Source organism: Bufo gargarizans, chromosome 3, assembly GCF_014858855.1.
Source record: "Bufo gargarizans isolate SCDJY-AF-19 chromosome 3, ASM1485885v1, whole genome shotgun sequence".
NCBI classification, from domain to species: Eukaryota; Metazoa; Chordata; class Amphibia; order Anura; family Bufonidae; genus Bufo; species Bufo gargarizans.
This window is the reverse complement of record NC_058082.1, coordinates 92,518,926-92,540,988: the sequence shown is the minus strand read 5'-3', so window position 1 is coordinate 92,540,988 and position 22,063 is coordinate 92,518,926. Positions and strand designations below refer to the sequence as shown.

General features: G+C 49.2%; 1 protein-coding gene across 1 annotated transcript in view; it reads left to right on the top strand.

Annotated features, from left to right (window-relative positions):
* Positions 1-22,063, top strand: part of ATM (ATM serine/threonine kinase) — a 207,267-nt gene that overhangs the window by 177,122 nt on the left and 8,082 nt on the right. The window contains 5 exon segments of the mRNA XM_044284054.1: positions 4,779-4,919; positions 19,434-19,550; positions 21,026-21,175; positions 21,473-21,638; positions 21,725-21,811. Coding sequence (XP_044139989.1) covers positions 4,779-4,919; positions 19,434-19,550; positions 21,026-21,175; positions 21,473-21,638; positions 21,725-21,811 — 661 coding nt within the window.

Below are 22,063 nucleotides of genomic sequence, written 5' to 3'. Positions count from 1 at the left end.
GTCTAGGGTAAATGACTATGTATATTTTGGGGTGTTGCTGGGGTGTGGCGATGGGCCTGACTGCACTGAGCCCACTTGGTTTAGGTGGGCTCGGCGACACTCTGGTCCATCGATCATCCCCCGCAATACTTCACATCAATTATAAATGAAAACATTTCTCCTTCCTCCTTCTAAACGTTGGTGGAACTTGTTTATGATATGTGTGAATTGAACGGATTACTGTTTTTACTTTAGAAGTATTTAAGCGGTAGTATAATCTCATAGGGCCTATGTAGTCTTATTTTGAATGGGCTAGATAGGACGGGACCTCTATTGGTTAGGGCCCATACCTATATAATTATTGTTGCACGGGTCACTTATAGTTATTTTTTGACAATATTGGCGATAACATAAGATTGGAATTCGTTTTTCTGAAACATATTGCTCCTTTCTGTACATATACATAATTGATATACATTCATCATATCTTAGAGGTAATATATATCAATTATCATTCAATACAATCATGTTCATAAAGTCTGCTCATTATAAATTTCTGTAATTATATATGGAACCATGATGTCATGGATACGTAAATCTATTGTTAAATCATGATGTCATGGATATGTAAATTTATTGTTAAAAATCATGGGACCTAACTCATTATAAAAAATCATGCTACTCCTGATATATAAATTTGTAAAATTCGTGTGTATCTGCAATTATATATGGAATCATGATGTCATGAATATGTAAATCTATTGTTAAATCATGATGTCATGGATACGTAAATCTATTGTTAAAAATCATGGGACCTAATTCATCATAAAAAATCATGCTACTCCTGATATATAAATTTGTAAAATCGGTGTGTATATGTTTTCATAAAATCATGGGGTGCAATGTATAAGAAATTATGCTACATTTTATATACTCAACTATGGTGTGAAATTTATGAATATTTGTATGAAAAGATGAAAGTATGGAATCATGTTTACAGCAGTATTAGCGTAGACTCTGTATTTATTTCCCTTTCTTTATTTTCTGCTGATTTATTTTTATCTATTTGTTCTCTCCTCAACTTCTTTTTCACCTTTATCTTTTCTTTTTCCCCCCCCTGTATGTATCCCAATCATTAGCCATGCATATTCAGCGGTCTTAAGGCATTTCCGGACTTTATACACCTTATGTAAACCCCACTAAGGGTTAAGATTATTCGCCACACATTCGGACGGGCTCTGGTATTCTCTGAGCCGTTCTGGCAGGTTCGTTGTATAGGCTGATATAGCGCTTGGCCAGGATGCGCTGTGTGCCGGGTCACGTGGCGACGCGGCTACGTTTCCTTGGGAGGCGGGCTGGAACGCACGTTTGCGTTCCACCCCTCCTCCTGATGAATGCGGCGTCTCCATGATGTCCTCGGCGTACATCATCGGGCACAAGCGCTCGATAAATGAGTATCAGCTGAAGCATATTAATTAAAGGTGTAGCTGCATGAGGGGTATAAAGGGGGAGCCATGGCCTCACTCACATTAACCTCCTGACGAAGCTGAGGCGAAACGCGCGTCGGGGTTCCTTCCAGCCCTGTGTTCGGTGCTTCCACCCTCCATCATGTCTGTGGGTATGTTCACGTCCCCAGTGGATATCTTTTGTGTGGGAGTTTGATTGTACAGCCTGGTATCCTTGATTTATTGTATATGGGCAGACTGCATCTAGATGTATCTGATGAATGTCATGTGACTTTGTGCTCCATTGTATCATAATTTTTTGCTGTATTTTTTCACACTATAACCTCTCCCTGGGTTGTGCAGTGAGTTGAATATCACAGACACTTGTAGTGGATGTTTACTGACACTCTCTACTGGTGAATCACCTCACTGCACATCACACTGACATGTTTTTCATCTGCTTGGTGGGTGTTTGAGGCACCGACGGGGGGGACTATTGTTTCCAGTCTGTTTTGCTGATTATTCTCCATAGCATATCTGTGTAAAAAAATATTTTATGAATTTTGGTGATCCATTGATGATCTAATAAAGTATTTATATTTCTACTGGGCATTCTATGGTTGTTTTTATAGCAGCATTTATAGGTTTAATTGATTGGTTCTCTGGTTGCCCTTATTTACGGTATTATAGTGAGGCCTCCTTTTTTCGGTTCTATCTTACAAGAGCTAGTAGTTATGCAGGGGGAGTATAGCAAATCGTCAGCGTATAGCAATCCCCCAGTTTTGATCAGTTATCCAAACACCAGTCTCAACATGATGAAGGATAAAACAGGAACACTTTATTGAGGGCTACCCGCCCGTATTTATGCAGGTCCCCATCTGGTGGACACGCCCCCAGGGGACCAGAATGGAGACTGCGACACACCGAACACATACAACACATCCCCACAATGCATCACAGTTTCCTCCTCTCTGCCCCAAAGACAACCGAGGGATAATCCAATTATCTCTCAGGACAAAGGGGAGATCGCCAATACACATGTGGAGACAACAGGACAGACATCACCATTTAAACACACAATGTCACACCCTCCCAGCAACCACAGACATTTAACATATTCCCAGATAGCTCAAGTCTGAGTGCATATCATTAGGTGAATGGCACTCAGACCACACGAATACAATTAAACTAGCCATCTGGGTACCCTCACATAACAAAATACAATTCCAAAGACAGATTTAAGCTGTGCGGCCGGCCTGTCTTCTTTTAAGTCAGTATGGGCCATAATCCTGAGGCAGGAGGCTGGCAACCAGCCCCCTCCAAAACACCGTGGCGAGGTGGGTTTCGTCACACATGCATGTGCACAGTAGTCCTGTCCATTGTGCCAGCACAGCAATCTGGACTCCTTATGTGCAGCACTACTGTCATGGTGACAGATTCAGGCCTCTTGCACACAAACGTTGTGCATCCGTTCCGTGCATTGGGGACCACAATTTGCTGTCCCCAATGCACGGGCGACGTTCGTGCGGCGGCCGGGACGGATCGAGACCCGATCAACTTGAATGGGTCCGTGATCCGTCCGCACCGCAAAAAAATAGAACAAGTTCTATTTTTTTGCGGTGCAGAGACACGGACAGAAACACCACGTAGTGCTTCCGTGGGGTTCCGACCCGTGCTTCCGTTCCGCATCTCCGTGATTGCGGACCCACCAAGTGAATGGGTCTGCATCCGCAATATGGCCACGGGCACACAACGTTCGTGTGCAAGAGGCCTCAATCTGATATTTGCTTACAGTCAAAGCCCAAAGTGGATTGAAAAGGAATGTGAAATATAAATGAAGGACATTCTCCTACCTGCTGGACCCACTTCTGGCTGTGACTCCAAAAACTGCATCAAAAAGAAAGGGTTAAACCACCGTTAGGATGCTTTCACACAGAGGTTTTTAGTATTTTTTTTTTTTTTGCTGTAAAAATGCCAGCTCCAGAGGTTAGCTGAAGGTCTACGAGAAATATAAAACGCAGGTCACACAAGCGTTTGTTTGTTTTTTGCTACTGGTGTTTTTGTTAATTAAATGATTTAAAAAGAAAAAACTGCGTGCTGGAGCTCTTGGCATTTTTTCAGTTTTTTTTACAATACCTTCTTTATAGGTCACTGGTATGCCACACTCCCTGTAAAAAAAAAACCCACAAAAATAAAATGCCGAGAAAAACACCTGTGGTTATTTTGGCTTTTTTTTTTTCACTTAAAAAAATCTAATAAACACCAGAGCCAAATTCATGTGTGTAAGGACCCTCTATGGGGTCGCCCACAAATTGCAATAAAATAGCAGTAATGCCGCTAATCATGCACAGCGTCACTGTCTCCCTGTATGGAGAAAAGTGGCATCTCATAGTTGTCATTGTTGCGCATTGGCCGCAACGTTTCCCTTGAAACATTAAAGGGAGCCTGTCAGCAGTTTTGACCTTACTGAACAGCTGACATCACTAGCTAAGGGCTGGGGAGAGCAGTACAAACGTACCATTTGGGCATCATTTATTATCAGGAATAGTGTGAATATGAACCTTTATTCTGCCAGATTCTGCTTCTGTGAGAGCCATAGAGACAGAGCTTCACTGTGAAGTGCCCTCTATTCTGAGCTTCTACACATCCTCTCCCATCTGAGTGACATCGGTAGTGGTCTTTAGCTGTCATTCAGATCAGCATGACAGCTGAAGACCACTGAAGGCAGAGACCACATCACAAAGAAGTCCACCTCCTGGACACTTGCTGGAGAAGAATTTGGCAGAATATAAGTTCATATTTTCACTACTCCTGATGATAAAAGCTCCACAAATGATGTTTCTCATGTTCTTGCTAGCCCCTACCACCTAGTGCTGCTAGCAGTTTAGCATTTTTTTTAAAACTGCTGACAGACTCCCTTTAAAGGGGTTTTCTGAGATTTTATTACTGATGACCTATCCTCAGGATGGGTCATTAGTATCTGGTCGACACCCAGGACCCCAGTCGATCAGCTGTTTGAGGAGGTACCGGCGCTCCTGTGAGCGCCGTGGCCTTCTCTGTGCTCACCAAGCACAGCGCCGTACATTGTATAGCGGCTGTGCTCGGTATCATTCACTTCCATGGGGCTGAGTGCGATAGTCACGTCCACACCATGCAGGGGGTCTTGCCTATGGCCTAATCTCCACGTCTATGGCCGTGCTGTAATATAACACATGAAGTAAATGTAACACCTCCTGACACCCGCTTGTTGACAATCTGGATGACATTTCTTATATCTCTTATTTACGCCACAAGTGTGAATTGATAGGAAGACGGGTGGATATTTCCTGAGTTTCTTTTCTCTCTCACATTCAGGTTGATCCCAGCGGGAAGTATGAAAACTTGGTGACAATTACATCTTTCAAGCCTGAGTTCCGCTTGGCTGGGGGTCTGAATCTCCCAAAAATAATTGACTGTGTGGGTTCAGACGGGAAGGAGAGACGACAGCTTGTCAAGGTACTGAAGGATCTTAGTGTTTATCTCGCATCTTTTTTGTTGTTGTTCTAGTAAGCAGAACTTTTCTGACAAAATAACCATCATTTGTACAGAATTAACATGTGCCGAACACGGTTTAGGAGTTGTCGCGTTTATCTCTCGATGGATGATGTGCATTTCAAGTGTATTGCAGAAATGTGCAGCGTTTTCAGCGGTCTCTATAGCTGCATGATATTTGGGTGGGTAAATATTAATTTAGCTGAAGGTAAACATGCAGATAATATTTCAATGCATCATTAAGACATGGTACAGAAACAGAACCAGTCTTATCAGGTATGTGGAAAATGGGACAGATAAGGCTACCGTCACACCCGTGCCGGTAACTGGCCGGACATAAACAGTTTTTTGTCCAGCTGATTCTCTGCATATTTCCCGGGTAGCAGCCAGATCTCTTATAGTCAATGGGGTCCGGCGGGAAGGCGGTAGTATCCGGAGAACTCCTGCGGATTCTCTGATGCAGATGTGTTATTTTATCCCACCACATACCCCATACCAAGACACATGGGAACACGCTTGTCCTTTCCTCTCCTTTGCAGCATTTGAACCCTTACACCATTTTTCTTTTCTTGCTTGTATGGGTTTCCTGAGCTAACGATATTGATGTATATCACTGAAAAACATCAATACCTGGAGAAAATCAATAAATACTATCACTGTGGGTTGGAAATTAATCATTTATAAATATAAAATAATTTAGAAGGCATCGGCACTCGTAGTAGCTCCATGGCCTTCTCACAGCTTACCAAGCACAGAGTTGTACATGGTATAGCGGTTGTGCTTGCTATAGCACTCAGCCCTATTCACTTCTATGGGGCTGAGCTGTGCCTAAGCCACGTCACTGGCCCAGGAAAAGCTGTGAGAAGGACGCAGCGCTACTGCGAGTGCCGGTGCCTTCTCATACAGCTGATCGCCGGGGGTCCCAGGTGTCAGACCCATATTAATATGGTTGTCTAGGATTAGGAAAATGGTTTGCTTTTTTATATACCAGAAACAGTGCCCACAGCACTGCATGAGCTGCAATACCAGACACAAACCATGGATAAGAGTGGTGCCATTTCCAGTAAAAAGAAAAGAACAGACTTTTTCTCGCTCGTATCATTGGGGGACACAGGAGACCATGGGTATAGCTGCTGCTGCCACTAGGGGGCAACACTAAGCAATACAAGTCCCAGCTATATTCCCTCCTGCATACACTGAGCTAATCAGTTTTAGCTTAGTGTCTGTAGCAGGCAGACCTCCCTGCTTTTTAGGGCGTCTTCTTTTGTTATTTTTCCTTTTTTCCCCTTTAGGTGCGGAAAACAAAGACACCTGGCCTGTTTACCCTGTCAGTTCCCCTCACTGCCCGACCTCCCCCAAGAAGGCAAAAGTGGACCAGGGCTGCCCTGCTCCCCTGCATCCCGCCAGCCATGGGGATCACCTGCATTTCTGCAGTCCCCCCCTCCACTCCAGCCTCACTACTGCCTTGGTGCTAGTGGCTGAAGAGGTGACCCTGCTGGTATCCCGAGGGGGGGTGTGAAGAAAAGAATATGAAGATGGAGTGAGCATTGTGAACACAGGGCGAGTATAACCCCCTCCATCCACCATCTACCCCAATCTCTCACCCCCACCATTCCTCCCCTCTTCACCCGTACATTCCCGGGCCAAATGCTGTTTCTTCCCAGCCCATGTTCTCTCTTTGAGCCCCCCTCTCTCCACCCCATACCTCCAGGGCTGACCAGTACCAGTTCCCAGCAGTCACATCCCTTCCTAGGGCGACCGCTGCATCAAGCTACTGGGCGTTGAGTACCCCTGTCCCAGGTCTCCTCGGTCTGGGGTTGGGGATCCCACGGTTGTTCTTCCCGGCCTTCTGTTCCGGCCGGAAGTCTTTCCGGTCTGTCCGCTCCTTCGCAAGTCTTCGGCTTTGCAGCCTACTAGGCCGCAACTTCTATCCTGCAGTTTGGTGGGCGGGGACGTCGCCTTTATACAGGAGCCTGCTGATCGTCGCCCCTGGCCTCTTTGTCCAAAACCCCCCCCCCCAAAAAAAAAAAAATTACTTGCCTGCCACCTTACTGAGGCTGGCTTCCTTATTACATGGCTGTGTAGTTAAAAATTAACCCCTTCTTGCCTCCAGTTGGGGCTTGGGGAGTCCGTTTTCGAATACACGACTATATGTTTATATTAAAATAAATAATAAGTTACCCTGGCACTATCAAGTGCTGAGTGTGGTGTCTGTTGCAGAATTAACCCCCTCTAAGGTGGGTGCGCTCCCCCTCATGCGGTTACTGCCGCACTTCCAACAAGTCTACTGGATGTTTTTCATGCAACCCCCCCTTCCACGGACATTCACTGGCGCTGTACATCCTGTCCTGTTCCCCTTCCATAAGTGGAGTAGTTGCACTACCACTGGTTGCTGTACATCCGTACATCCATATTCTCCTCCTCCCATAGATGGAGTAATGGCACTACCAATGTATACCGTGCCTCCCGTCATATGACCTTCCATCCATAGACGGACTGATTGCACTACCCTCGTAAACCGTGCATCCTGTCGTGTTACTCCTCGGGTGGAGTAATTACCACTGGATGCCTCACACTCTCTCACATTGCCCCCTCTCTCCTAGGTGGCGTAATTGCACTACCACTGCATACTGTACAGCCTGTTGCATTACCCCCCTCCATAGGTGGCGTAATCATACTACCACTGCATACTGTACAGCTAGTCTAGATACTCCCCTCCATAGACGGCATAATTATACAACCACTGCATTCTGTACAACCTGTCGCATTACCTCCCTTCACGGGTGGCGTAATTGCACGACCACTGGATACGGCACAGCCGGTCGCATTTCCCCCTCCATAGGTGGCGTAATTGCTCTATCACTGGATAGTATATCCTACGTTACCTACTCCCACAGGTTCAGTATTCACATCCACCACCATTGGGTACTATGTCTACTACGCCACAGCACCAGATACATTTCCTATCATATTATATATGATAGGGCTGTATGCCAAGAGACAATACCTACTATTACCCGGTTCTCCCCCACAAGCGGTATACGGGCACAACCACTGGATACTGCAGCTACTACCGCATTATCCCCTTCATTTTTGGTTGTTGATTTAGAGTCCCGACATGGCAGTCCCTGTCCTCCCAGGGTGTGTCCCCAGGTGGGACTCCACACTACATGGTTGGTCATGATACTTGACACCTTCTTAGATGGTATATCTGCCCAGGAAGAGAATTCAGTGGTTACTGCCAAGCGAATTTAGTATTACACTTCCTCTGAATACTGTTTCCACGTCTAGCTCTCCGCCTTTTCATGTGGCGCATTTAGGCTAGCACTCCATTCCTTGGCTACTACTGTATATTCTCTTCCGCAGGGCAGTATTTACACTAGCACTAGAGATTGTAGCTACCACTGTAGGGCCTGCTTCCCAGGTGGCGTGTCTATCCTGACTTTGGCTTTTGTGGCTACTATGGTATAGCCCTTGTTTCGGTGGTTACTATCTGTATGGGCTTCTTCTCAGGGGAAGGATTTGTGTTAGCACTTCATGCCATGGCTCCTACTGAACATTCTCCCCCTTGGTTAGAGTATTTGCAGTAGTGTGACATACCATGGCTCCTACTGTATGGTCTCCTCCTCAGGTGGAGTATTGCGCCAGCACTAGTTCCTGTGACTACTCCTGTCTGGCCCCATTCTCAGGTCTAGAATTTGCCTTCGCCCTAAGTGCCTTGTCTACCACTGTGTAGTTCCCTTCTCAGGCTCGGTGCTTATGTACCCCCTGCAAGCCATGGTGACACCCGCGTTGCTTTCCTAATCACTCCTTGCATTTGCACTGGATATGGTTCTGTGGTTTCTACCACATTGCCTTCTGTTCCTTTCCATGTGTCGGCACTGGCTCTGTATGCGGTAGCTGCTACCGCTTCTCTCCTTCCATAAGTGGAACCCTCACACTGGTCCTAGTTGTGGTGGTTGTGTCTACATTCCCTCTCAGGTGGATCTCTGGCTCATTTTACGCGACCAATGGATGCCATTGCACCAATAGGTGGGGTCTTTATGCTGGCGCTTGCAGTTTTAGCTGATTCGTCCACTCATTCCTGATTACATGGTCATCTGCAGCACTTCCATTCTCTGACCAGGTATTTGCATTAGTATGCATGCTATAGTTGATGAGCCATTCACTTCTGGTGCACACTATTGCAGGGTTCTTCCTGGTTGGTATAACCCGCTCGTTTCTATGACATTGGTCTACCACATGGTTCTCATTTCAAGTGGGACATTGGCGCTAACCCTGGGTTCACACCTGAGCGTTTCTGAGACGCGCGTATTTGTCGCGCGTTTTTTGCAATAGTAAACGCGCATTTGACGCGCGTTTGTGTGATTGACTGCAGTGTTGTCCAATGAGTCTATGGCCAAAACGCGCGACAAACGCCCAAAAAAAAGCTCAAGAACTTGTTTATGCGTCGGGCGTTTTACAGCGCGTTCAAACGCGCTGTAAAACGCTCAAGTGTGAACCAGGGCCATAGGGAAGCATTGGTTTTCACGTGTTGAGCGTTTTACAGCGCGTTTGAACTTTAGGGTAACTGTTGGTAACAGGTGTGAACAGGTGTGAACTTAGGGTAACTGTTGACGCTGTGACACCATCAACACTGCCTCTTTTAAGAGATGAGTAATAGGGTTGAGATGTCCTTATGTAGGGGACACACCTATTCAGGGCACATACTGTGCATCAACTGCTTTTACCCCCTCACCGGACTATGGTGCTGTCACATGTTGTTAGGCTAATAGATGTTTTGTTGCTGGAACGCAACGCCCTTTCTACATTATGCCCCTCCGCAAGACGACTGATTGCGCTCCCCCCAGATTATGTTTCTGTCTACATGGCCAGTATCCATACTCCTGAGGTTGGATTCTTACTGCTCTGGAACGCCTGCACTATTTTTTCTTATATGTCCAGATTTTCTCTGGTGTTTTTGTGGCGTCGGACATAGTCATCATATTCTCTCCTGGAGAAGTATTTCTCCTATCTCGGACCAATCTGTGCATTCCGGCACACACGGTGACAGTAGATGGTCGCTACACGGTGACAGTAGATGGTCTCTGACGATTCTACACACCTCTGATATTTTTGGCGTCAGCTTTGCTTCTGCCTATCACTACGGTATTTTTGTTCTTCAGTCTGCAGTTGGGTCTGCCTGATCCACGCAGTTTGTGGAGTATCAAGCGGCTTCTTTTGTTAGAAGTTTAACGACAAGCCTCTACGGCTCTGGGGGCATCTGTCTTCCACAGTACCTGCTCCTTAGGGGGCGTTTTCTTCTTAAGCAGGGATGTATGCTGTGATCCTTACCTTTTGGATCGGCTTCCATGAGTGTATTCCGGCGTGTGTATGTGCTCTCTCTCATGTATTGTAGCCTGCTCTCTTTTACGGAGTGTGTTTGCTCAGTTTCCTCAGGCTGTCTATTGCCAGTCGTATGGTCCTGGTTCCAGCATCACTCACAGTCTTCCTTTTGTCCAGTGGTGGACGTTACTTTGGCTGCACTCTTCCGCCGCAGTGCTCTCTGCTGCACGGCTGGGATGCTATTGATCCCCGAGGACACAGTCTTTTTCTCTCAGATCACTCCCCATTTGTCTATGGTTTTTCATTTTCTACCTCTGATTGGTTCCCGTTGTGGCTTTTTGTCTCCCTTGGCCATCCCTTATCTCTGTCTTGATGAGGGATCATATTCCATACTCTTTAGTCTCTTCTCGTGCTGGATTCTTTACAACGGAGTGGCTACTCGCTATTTTCTTTTACAAATTGGCCCACAGGGGTGTCCTCACATACCTGGGAGATCCCTACAGGACTAGTCCTCTGCCAGTTGCCCAGTAATTCCTTACAGTTTTCCCAGTTTTTCCCCGGTTGAAGTATCCCATCCTAATACTTACACATTTAGTAAGGTCGTGTCTGGGTTTTCCCGTTCGCCAGGTCTTGTGCATATCCAGATTCTACAGACTCATTTCTGTTGAGTAAACACCCCTTGGTTTTCCATTGGGCATATTGCCATGCAAGACATCCTGGGTTTCCAGTCCGGGTCCCCACAGCAATTCTGTGGTCCTCGTGATCCGGAAGTACCTTCCGCACATCATCTTTAGTCATCAGACATGCTTATCCTTCTTGTGGATATTATGTGCTGCTATCCACATCTTCCGAAGCCTCTCGAGCCCTTGAGCTTTATTTAACTGGGTTTTCCTCTTTTTGCCCAGTCTGACACCTTGCGTTCTACGCTCTCTGGCCTTCCTGGTTCATGCTCTTCCTGTCCTACTCAGGGTTCCTGTGCATCCTTTCCCCACATTTCTGTGCGGGGCCTTATGACCAGCCTTAGATATGTTTTAGTCTTCTATTCCCTCCTCATGGTACTGCTTTGGAACGTCCCATGGTCTCCTGTGTCCCCCAATGATACGAGCGAGAAAATAGGATTTTTTTGTGCTTACCTGTAAAAATCCTTTTGTCGCTTAGTTTATTGGGGACACAGCATCCACCCAGTAAGTTCATTGCTGGTTCTTTTTGGTGGGTCCCACCTGTTCTTGGATCTGACCCATCTCCAGCTCTCTTCATACAATTATTTTCTGTTGGCTTCTCCTGGCTGCTCCTACTGCTTTAGTACAAACTGATTAGCTCAGTGTCTGCAGGAGGGATATAGCTGAGAGGAGGAGCTAGCACTTTTTTTGCTTAGTGTCACCTCCTAGTGGCAGCAGCAGCTATACCCATGGTCTCCTGTGTCCCCCAATGAACTCAGCGAAAAAGGATTTTACAGGCAAGCACAAAAAATCCTATTTTTCTGATCCTGAACAATCCCTTTAAATGTCTCAAATAACAAAGGGATGCTAACAATAAAAGGCACATTGACATGCACCAATAATACTGTTACTTTTTTTTTCCTGTTTTTAACATGAGCTCTTTAGCTTCTTCTAGGAAACTATATAGTGGTCTAAAGTGCTGCAGATGGTAACGGTACAAGTTAATATGTACAAAGTACACTTGGGCGACTTCTCATTCTGAATCTATGTACCACAGTGCATTTTCAGTTGGGAAAACCATCATTGTACCCTCCTAAATTCTTATGTCCCCTGCCTCTCCAAAACTACCACCCCCATAGTCCTGTACTGCCCTGCCATCCCATCATTACCCGTCCCATAAACCCCCACTAGCCCTGCCTCTCCTTCACTGCCAGTCCCATAGCCCTCCACTAGCCCTGCCTCTCCATCACTGCCAGTCCCATAGCCCTCCACTAGCCCTGCCTCTCCATCCCTGCCAGTCCCATAGACCCCCATTAGCCCTGCCTCTCCATCACTGCCAGTCCCATAAACCCCCCATTAGCCCTGCCTCTCCATCACTGCCAGTCCCATAGACCCCCACTAGCCCTGCCTCTCCATCACTGCCAGTCCCATAGACCCCCACTAGCCCTGCCTCTCCATCACTGACAGTCCCATAGACCCTCACTAGCCCTGCCTCTTCATCACTGACAGTCCCATAGACCCCCCCACTAGCCCTGCCTCTCCATCACTGACAGTCCCATAGACCCCCACTAGCCCTGCCTCTTCATCGCTGACAGTCCCATAGACCCCCACTAGCCCTGCCTCTCCATCACTGCCAGTCACATAGCCGTCCACTAGCCCTGTCTCTCCATCACTGCCAGTCCCATAGCCCTCCACTAGCCCTGCCCTCCATCACTGCCAGTCCCATAGCCCTCTACTAGCCCATCCTCTCCATCACTGCAAATCCCATAGCCCTCTACTAGCCCTGACTCTCTATCACTGCCAGTCCCATAGACCCCCACTAGCCCTGCCTCTCCATCACTGCCACTCCCATAGACCCCCACTAGCCCTGCCTCTCCATCACTGCCACTCCCATAGACCCCCACTAGCCCTGCCTCTCCATCACTGCCAGTCCCATAGCCCTCCCTCTCCATCACTGCCAGTCCCATAGCCCTCCACTAGCCCTGTCTCTCCATCACTGCCAGTCCCATAACCCTCCACTAGCCTTGTCTCTCCATCACTGACAGTCCCATAGACCCCCACCAGCCCTGTCTCTCCATCACTGTCAGTCCCATAGACCCCCACTAGCCCTGCTTCTCCATCACTGCCAGTCCCATAGACCCCGACTAGCCCTGTCTCTCCATCACTGCCAGTCCCATAGCCCTCCACTAGCCCTGCCCTCCATCACTGCTGTCCCATAGCCCTCTACTAGCCCTGCCTCTCCATCACTGCCAGTCCCATAGCCCTCTACTAGCCCTGACTTTCCATCACTGCCAGTCCCATAGACCCCCACTAGCCCTGCCTCTCCATCACTGCCAGTCCCATAGACCCCCACTAGCCCTGCCTCTCCATCACTGCCAGTCCCATAGACCCCCACTAGCCCTGCCTCTCCATCACTGCCAGTCCCATAGACCCCCACTAGCCCTGCCTCTTCATCACTGCCAGCCCCATAGACCCCCACTAGCCCTGCCTCTCCATCACTGCCAGCCCCATAGACCCCCACTAGCCCTGCCTCTCCATCACTGCCAGTCCCATAGACCCCCACTAGCCCTGCCTCTCCATCACTGCCAGCCCCATAGACCCCCACTAGCCCTGCCTCTCCATCACTGCCAGTCCCATAGCCCTCCACTAGCCCTGACTCTCCATCACTGCCAGTCCCATAGCCCTCCACTAGCCCTGTCTCTCCATCACTGACAGTCCCATAGACCCCCACTAGCCCTGCTTCTCCATCACTGCCAGCCCCATAGACCCCCACTAGCCCTGCCTCTCCATCACTGCCAGTCCCATAGACCCCCACTAGCCCTGCCTCTCCATCACTGACAGTCCCATAGACCCCCACTAGCCCTGCCTCTCCATCACTGACAGTCCCATAGTCCTCTACTAGCCCTGCCTCTACATCACTGACAGTCGCATAGTCCTCTACTAGCCTTGCCTCTCCATCACTGACAGTCCCATAGACCCCCACTAGCCCTGCCTCTTCATCACTGCCAGTCCCATAGCCCTCTACTAGCCCATCCTCTCCATCACTGCAAATCCCATATCCCTCTACTAGCCCTGCCTCTCCATCACTGCCACTCCCATAGACCCCCACTAGCCCTGCCTCTCCATCACTGCCAGTCCCATAGCCCTCCCTCTCCATCACTGCCAGTCCCATAGCCCTCCACTAGCCCTGTCTCTCCATCACTGCCAGTCCCATAACCCTACACTAGCCTTGTCTCTCCATCACTGACAGTCCCATAGACCCCCACCAGCCCTGTCTCTCCATCACTGTCAGTCCCATAGACCCCCACTAGCCCTGCTTCTCCATCACTGCCAGTGCCATAGCTCTCCACTAGCCCTGCCTCTCCATCACTGCCAGTCCCATAGACCCCCACTATCCCTGCCTCTCATCACTGCCAGTCCCATAGACCCCGACTAGCCCTGTCTCTCCATCACTGCCAGTCCCATAGCCCTCCACTAGCCCTGCCCTCCATCACTGCTGTCCCATAGCCCTCTACTAGCCCTGCCTCTCCATCACTGCCAGTCCCATAGCCCTCTACTAGCCCTGACTTTCCATCACTGCCTGTCCCATAGACCCCCACTAGCCCTGCCTCTCCATCACTGCCAGCCCCATAGACCCCCACTAGCCCTGCCTCTCCATCACTGCCAGCCCCATAGACCCCCACTAGCCCTGCCTCTCCATCACTGCCAGTCCCATAGCCCTCCACTAGCCCTGACTCTCCATCATTGCCAGTCCCATAGCCCTCCACTAGCCCTGCTTCTCCATCACTGACAGTCCCATAGACCCCCACTAGCCCTGCTTCTCCATCACTGACAGTCCCATAGACCCCCACTAGCCCTGCCTCTCCATCACTGCCAGTCCCATAGACCCCCACTAGCCCTGCCTCTCCATCACTGCCAGTCCCATAGACCCCCACTAGCCCTGCCTCTCCATCACTGCCAGCCCCATAGCCCTCCACTAGCCCTGTCTCTCCATCAGTGACAGTCCCATAGACCCCCACTAGCCCTGCCTCTCCATCACTGCCAGTCCCATAGACCCCCACTAGCCCTGCCTCTCCATCACTGCCAGTCCCATAGACCCCGACAAGCCCTGTCTCTCCATCACTGCCAGTCCCATAGACCCCCACTAGCCCTGTCTCTCCATCACTGTCAGTCCCATAGACCCCCACTAGCCCTGCCTCTCCATCACTGCCAGTCCCATAGACCCCCACTAGCCCTGCCTCTCCATCACTGCCAGCCCCATAGCCCTCCACTAGCCCTGTCTCTCCATCACTGACAGTCCCATAGACCCCCACTAGCCCTGCCTCTCCATCACTGCCAGTCCCATAGACCCCCACTAGCCCTGCCTCTCCATCACTGCCAGTCCCATAGACCCCGACAAGCCCTGTCTCTCCATCACTGCCAGTCCCATAGACCCCCACTAGCCCTGCCTCTCCATCACTGTCAGTCCCATAGACCCCCACTAGCCCTGCCTCTCCATCACTGCCAGTCCCATAGACCCCCACTAGCCCTGCCTCTCCATCACTGCCAGTCCCATAGCCCTCCACTAGCCCTGACTCTCCATCACTGCCAGCCCCATAGACCCCCACTAGCCCTGCCTCTCCATCACTGCCAGTCCCATAGCCCTCCACTAGCCCTGACTCTCCATCACTGCCAGTCCCATAGCCCTCCACTAGCCCTGTATCTCCATCACTGACAGTCCCATAGACCCCCACTAGCCCTGCTTCTCCATCACTGACAGTCCCATAGACCCCCACTAGCCCTGCCTCTCCATCACTGCCAGCCCCATAGCCCTCCACTAGCCCTGTCTCTCCATCACTGACAGTCCCATAGACCTCCACTAGCCCTGTCTCTCCATCACTGACAGTCCCATAGACCCCCACTAGCCCTGCCTCTCCATCACTGCCAGTCCCATAGACCCCGACTAGCCCTGTCTCTCCATCACTGCCAGTCCCATAGCCCTCCACTAGCCCTGTCTCTCCATCACTGCCAGTCCCATAGACCCCCACTAGCCCTGCCTCTCCATCACTGCCAGTCCCATAGACCCCGACTAGCCCTGTCTCTCCATCACTGCCAGTCCCATAGCCCTCCACTAGCCCTGCCCTCCATCACTGCTGTCCCAAAGCCTTCTACTAGCCCTGCCTCTCCATCACTGCCAGCCCCATAGACCCCCACTAGCCCTGCCTCTCCATCACTGCCAGCCCCATAGACCCCCACTAGCCCTGCCTCTCCATCACTGCCAGCCCCATAGACCCCCACTAGCCCTGCCTCTCCATCACTGCCAGTCCCATAGCCCTCCACTAGCCCTGACTCTCCATCATTGCCAGTCCCATAGCCCTCCACTAGCCCTGCCTCTCCATCACTGACAGTCCCATAGCCCTCCACTAGCCCTGACTCTCCATCACTGCCAGTCCCATAGCCCTCCACTAGCCCTGTATCTCCATCACTGACAGTCCCATAGACCCCCACTAGCCCTGCTTCTCCATCACTGACAGTCCCATAGACCCCCACTAGCCCTGCCTCTCCATCACTGCCAGCCCCATAGCCCTCCACTAGCCCTGTCTCTCCATCACTGACAGTCCCATAGACCTCCACTAGCCCTGTCTCTCCATCACTGACAGTCCCATAGACCCCCACTAGCCCTGCCTCTCAATCACTGCCAGTCCCATAGACCCCGACTAGCCCTGTCTCTCCATCACTGCCAGTCCCATAGCCCTCCACTAGCCCTGTCTCTCCATCACTGACAGTCCCATAGACCCCCACTAGCCCTGCCTCTCCATCACTGACAGTCCCATAGACCCCGACTAGCCCTGTCTCTCCATCACTGCCAGTCCCATAGCCCTCCACTAGCCCTGTCTCTCCATCACTGACAGTCCCATAGACCCCCACTAGCCCTGCCTCTCCATCACTGCCAGTCCCATAGACCCCGACTAGCCCTGTCTCTCCATCACTGCCAGTCCCATAGCCCTCCACTAGCCCTGTCTCTCCATCACTGCCAGTCCCATAGACCCCCACTAGCCCTGCCTCTCCATCACTGCCAGTCCCATAGACCCCCACTAGCCCTGCCTCTCCATCACTGCCAGTCCCATAGACCCCCACTAGCTCTGCCTCTCCATCACTGCCAGTCCCATAGACCCCCACTAGCCCTGCCTCTCCATCACTGCCAGTCCCATAGACCCCCACTAGCCCTGCCTCTCCATCACTGCCAGTCCCATAGACCCCGACTAGCCCTGTCTCTCCATCACTGCCAGTCCCATAGCCCTCCACTAGCCCTGACTATCCATCATTGCCAGTCCCATAGCCCTCCACTAGCCCTGTCTCTCCATCACTGCCAGTCCCATAGCCCTCCACTAGCCCTGTCTCTCCATCACTGACAGTCCCATAGACCCCCACTAGCCCTGCCTCTCCATCACTGCCAGTCCCATAGTCCTCTACTAGCCCTGACTCTACATCACTGACAGTCGCATAGTCCTCTACTAGCCTTGTCTCTCCATCACTGCCAGTCCCATAGACCCCCCCACTAGCCCTGTCTCTCCATCACTGCCAGTCCCATAGCCCTCCACTAGCCCTGTCTCTCCATCACTGACAGTCCCATAGACCCCCACTAGCCCTGCCTCTCCATCACTGCCAGTCCCATAGTCCTCTACTAGCCCTGACTCTACATCACTGACAGTCGCATAGTCCTCTACTAGCCCTGCCTCTCCATCACTGACAGTCCCATAGACCCCCCCACTAGCCTTGTCTCTCAATCACTGCCAGTCCCATAGCCCTCCACTAGCCCTGCCCTCCATCACTGCCAGTCCCATAGCCCTCTACTAGCCCATCCTCTCCATCACTGCCAGTCCCATAGCCCTCTACTAGCCCATCCTCTCCATCACTGCAAATCCCATAGCCCTCTACTAGCCCTGACTCTCCATCACTGACAGTCCCATAGACCCCCACTAGCCCTGCCTCTCCATCACTGACAGTCCCATAGACCCCCACTAGCCCTGCCTCTCCATCACTGACAGTCCCATAGACCCCCACTAGCCCTGCCTCTCCATCACTGACAGTCCCATAGACCTCTACTGATCTGTGCTTACATTGCTACAGTGATGACATGCTTTACTGACCAGTGATAGCTTTAGCCCATAATATGTCAGTAGGGCATGCCAACATAGCAAAGAGCTTGGCAGTGCTAGATTGTGGAGGATTTTAAGCAGTGAGTACGGGTTTATCACCCAAGCAGATCCACTTTAAAACCAGAAGCTGGACCTTGAATTGTTAGCAACAAGGTGTGGTCTTTTAGTTAAAGGGGTATTCCAGTACACAAAAAAAATCTTGCCATGGCCATGAAATGTAAAAAAGATAAATGAGCGTATACTCACCTTTCCAATCTCCTGCTGCTGCCGTTGTGCCCAGGTCCCTACTGCTCTCCACTTTCTCGATGGAGCAGGAAATGGCGGGGAGTGCCAGTCAGCCAGTTACTGGCCGCAGTGATGACCCTCCTCAGGATCAGTGGGGGATCTGCAAGGTTTTAATAAGATCATCTTTTTTTTTTTTTTATGGCCATGGCAAATCTTTTTTTTTGTTTTTTTTGTACTGAAATATAAATATTTCAACCAAAACATGAAAGCTGACATTTCCATTTTTCTTTACTAAAGAAGGAAATTGTCAATTCTTTTTCTACTTGTTCAGATCCATATTTTTGTCCATGAGAGGGCGGTATTATACCATTTACTACTAGAAGACAAAAGATACTTTGTTTCTGATCTTGTAAAAAGGTTATCACTTTGCTGGGCCCAAAGTATGGTTTTGAGAAGTTCTCTTCCCTTGCCCCACAATAAAAGTACTTTACTCACCAGGGGGCGCGCTGAGTTTTTAAAACAATGCAGTAAAATTCAGAATGTAAAAGACTTTAGCAAGATGTTTTTGTCATATTTCAGTACCATTAGGCATGTTTACTGCACCAGTGATAACCACTGTGACTGGAATTGGTCTTGAAGAAGGTTCTGTTCTTCTCAAGCTTTGTGTGAATATCGGAGCATATATCACCCTGTCATCTTTACAAGGGCAGCTTATGACAGCCCCGCCGCCTTCCCGTCCTAGGCTGGAATTTACATACTGCTGACATTGTGCCTTCTTTTTTCGTTCCTCCTCACAAACATTGAAATGAGACACGGATTGACGCAGAGAGACTCTGACACTGTGAATGTGGTAACGGTTTATCAGCATAAGAGTCCATTCACACGTCCGCAAAATGGGTCAACATCCGTTCCGCAATTTGGCGGTGTCCGTGTTTTGCGGATACGCAAAACACATACGGACGTGTGAATGAACCCTAAAACTTAAGTGGCCGAGAATTACCTTAGAAGCAATTAATGTGACACTGCCGCATGATTTGCTGCGCAGGGAGAATTTCGTAGAGTATTTTTAGGAAATAAGTATGTTCGTGATGGCATTTAATTAAGGCTTTTCCTTCTGATCTCATTGACAGGGCCGGGATGATCTGAGACAAGACGCGGTGATGCAGCAGGTGTTCCAGATGTGTAATACACTATTACAGAGGGATAGTGAGACCAGGAAGAGGAAGCTAGCCATCCGCAGATACAAGGTGAATTCCGTTCAGTGGGGTAGCTAGCACCTGCCACCAGGGATACATGCCCTGGGTCTCTCAGCCCAGCTATCCTCCTATTTAGGCTGCATTCACACGTCCGTAATTCCGTTCTGCATTTTGCAGGAAAGGAATTGCGAACCCATTCATTTCTATGGGGCCGCACGATGTGCTGCCCGGATCCGGAAATGCGGACCCGCACTTCCGGGTCCGGAATTCCGACCCCGAAAAAAATTGCGGACAAGAATAGCCATTTTCTATTAAGTGCCGGCGATGAGCGGTCCGCAAAATGCGGAACGCACATTGCCGGTGTCCGTGTTTTGCAGGTCCGCAAAACACACGGACGTGTGAATGGACCCTTAAATGTATCTGTGTCCTCGATGTCTACCCATGGTTATAAATATTGCTTAAAGGGGTTATCCAGGATTACAAGGGTTTTTAGAAGATATGCTCATGTAGCTGCTTACCTCATGTACATTTTCCCCACGCTTTTATTTTCAATCTGGACTCTCTTGACCCCTTTTCACCATGTAAACCAATCCCTCTGGTTTGCATACATCCTGTATGTAGCACTTCCTGTTGCTGCTTCCAAACAAACCCATGATGCACTTCTCCTTCCTCTACCACAGCTCCAGCACCGCCCCTAACAACTACCCAGCTAGTTTATAGCTCCTCCCACCCGGCTAGTTACATAGACACTCCCCTATCACTGCCCCGCCAATGGACATAACATCACAGGAAGTAAGAAAGAGCTGCATGGACATGGTCATGTGACCACAGCCCAGAACAGGAGATAGGAGCCATAAAGGGAAAATACATTACAAAATTATTTTATAGGATGTTGATACAAACTGGAAAATCCTTGTAAGTAGTATTACAACTTCTGTTAAAGTAAAGGCCCTCTGTAGGCAGTTCTAGGGAATCACAGCTGCGTTTTATGTCCGTCTTGCCATAAATTGGCTCTGTTTACAGGACCCATCCATAAATCAGTATCCCACTGTGTCATGTATTTTTTACATAGAGCAGTCTTATGAACCTGTAAGTAAATCTCAGCCCTCCCTGTGGCTGCTTGCTCTAAAATTGGCAAAAACTGACCCCCCCCAAAAAAAAGGCAATAAAAATAAACTTGTGTTGTTGCCCATAGCAACCATTCACATAGACTAGTGTCTAACCATTGCCCCATACTGCCACTAGGGGGAAGCAGTAGTTTGAAGATCATGGCAACATGTGTAGCCATGACATCCTAGAGATAATTGGATGTCAGAACTAAATCTATCTGTTCATCCACAAGCCTTTTAGATACCTTCAGCAAGGGATCGGATCTCCATCCTCTTGATAAGGTGCGTTGATGTCCTGGTAATCCAGGTGCATAATTGTTAATATTTCAGCAGCCTCTGGTCACCACTAGAGGGACTCTTCTGTATTCAGTTCCTGTTGTCAGTAGCAGATAAAATCTCTCACTTCTATGTTGTCAGGTGGTGCCATTATCCCAGAGGAGCGGTGTGCTGGAATGGTGCTCCGGTACAGTCCCCATCGGTGAATATTTGGTGAATGCAGAAGATGGCGCACACAAACGTTACCGGCCTGGTGACTACAGCAGCTTACAATGTCAGAGGAAAATGATGGTAAGTTTTACATAAACTCTACATATAATTGATTTTCAGTAGATGACGAGGATGTAGCCTGATGCTGCATGAAACACTGACAGCTGAATTTCCCGGACTTTTCAAGTACACACATAGTAGCCATTGCTCACGCCCATAAGGAGGTAGATGTTGATTGGCATAGAGATTGACAAGTCTCCATCCTGGACAAAGTAGAAGGGCCGTGGGCTCGTCCATGAATTACTTCTTGGTGATGTAACGTTTAGTTACAGTTTTGAAAAATATTGTGGAATATGTTGTCTCTTCTTCTTCTGATAGGACGTCCAGAGAGGACGATTTGAAGACAAGTATCAGGCATTCCTAGACCTCTCTGAGCATTTCCGACCTGTCTTCCGCTATTTCTGTATGGAGAAGTTTTTGGATCCGGCTGTTTGGTTTGAGAAGCGGCTGGCGTACACACGCAGTGTAGCTACATCATCCATAGGTAGGTGTCCACAGCTTGAATGTTCTTTACTTCCATTACACTTGCACTGCTGTCATACATATCGGTTTTTTTTCTTCTGATTTCAGTTGGCTACATTGTGGGACTTGGAGACAGACATGTGCAGAACATACTGATAGATGAGGAGACAGCGGAGCTCGTTCACATTGATTTGGGTTAGTAAGCTGCCATGTTTCTTTATTTCGATATCCCACAGAGTAGCTTGAAAGTAATTCATAGCAATATTCTCATAAAGATGACTGGTGTCCATAAGCCCTGATGTCTCTGCTTGGGATGTTCCTTTGCTACCCTGAAGAGACCAACCCGTCTATGCGTTACACGGATGGCCGTTTGTTTGAATGGCTGCCATGTATTGCTCTATTTTCCCTTCTGTGGTCAGACCTGTGGAAGCTGGCTTCTTTTTAACC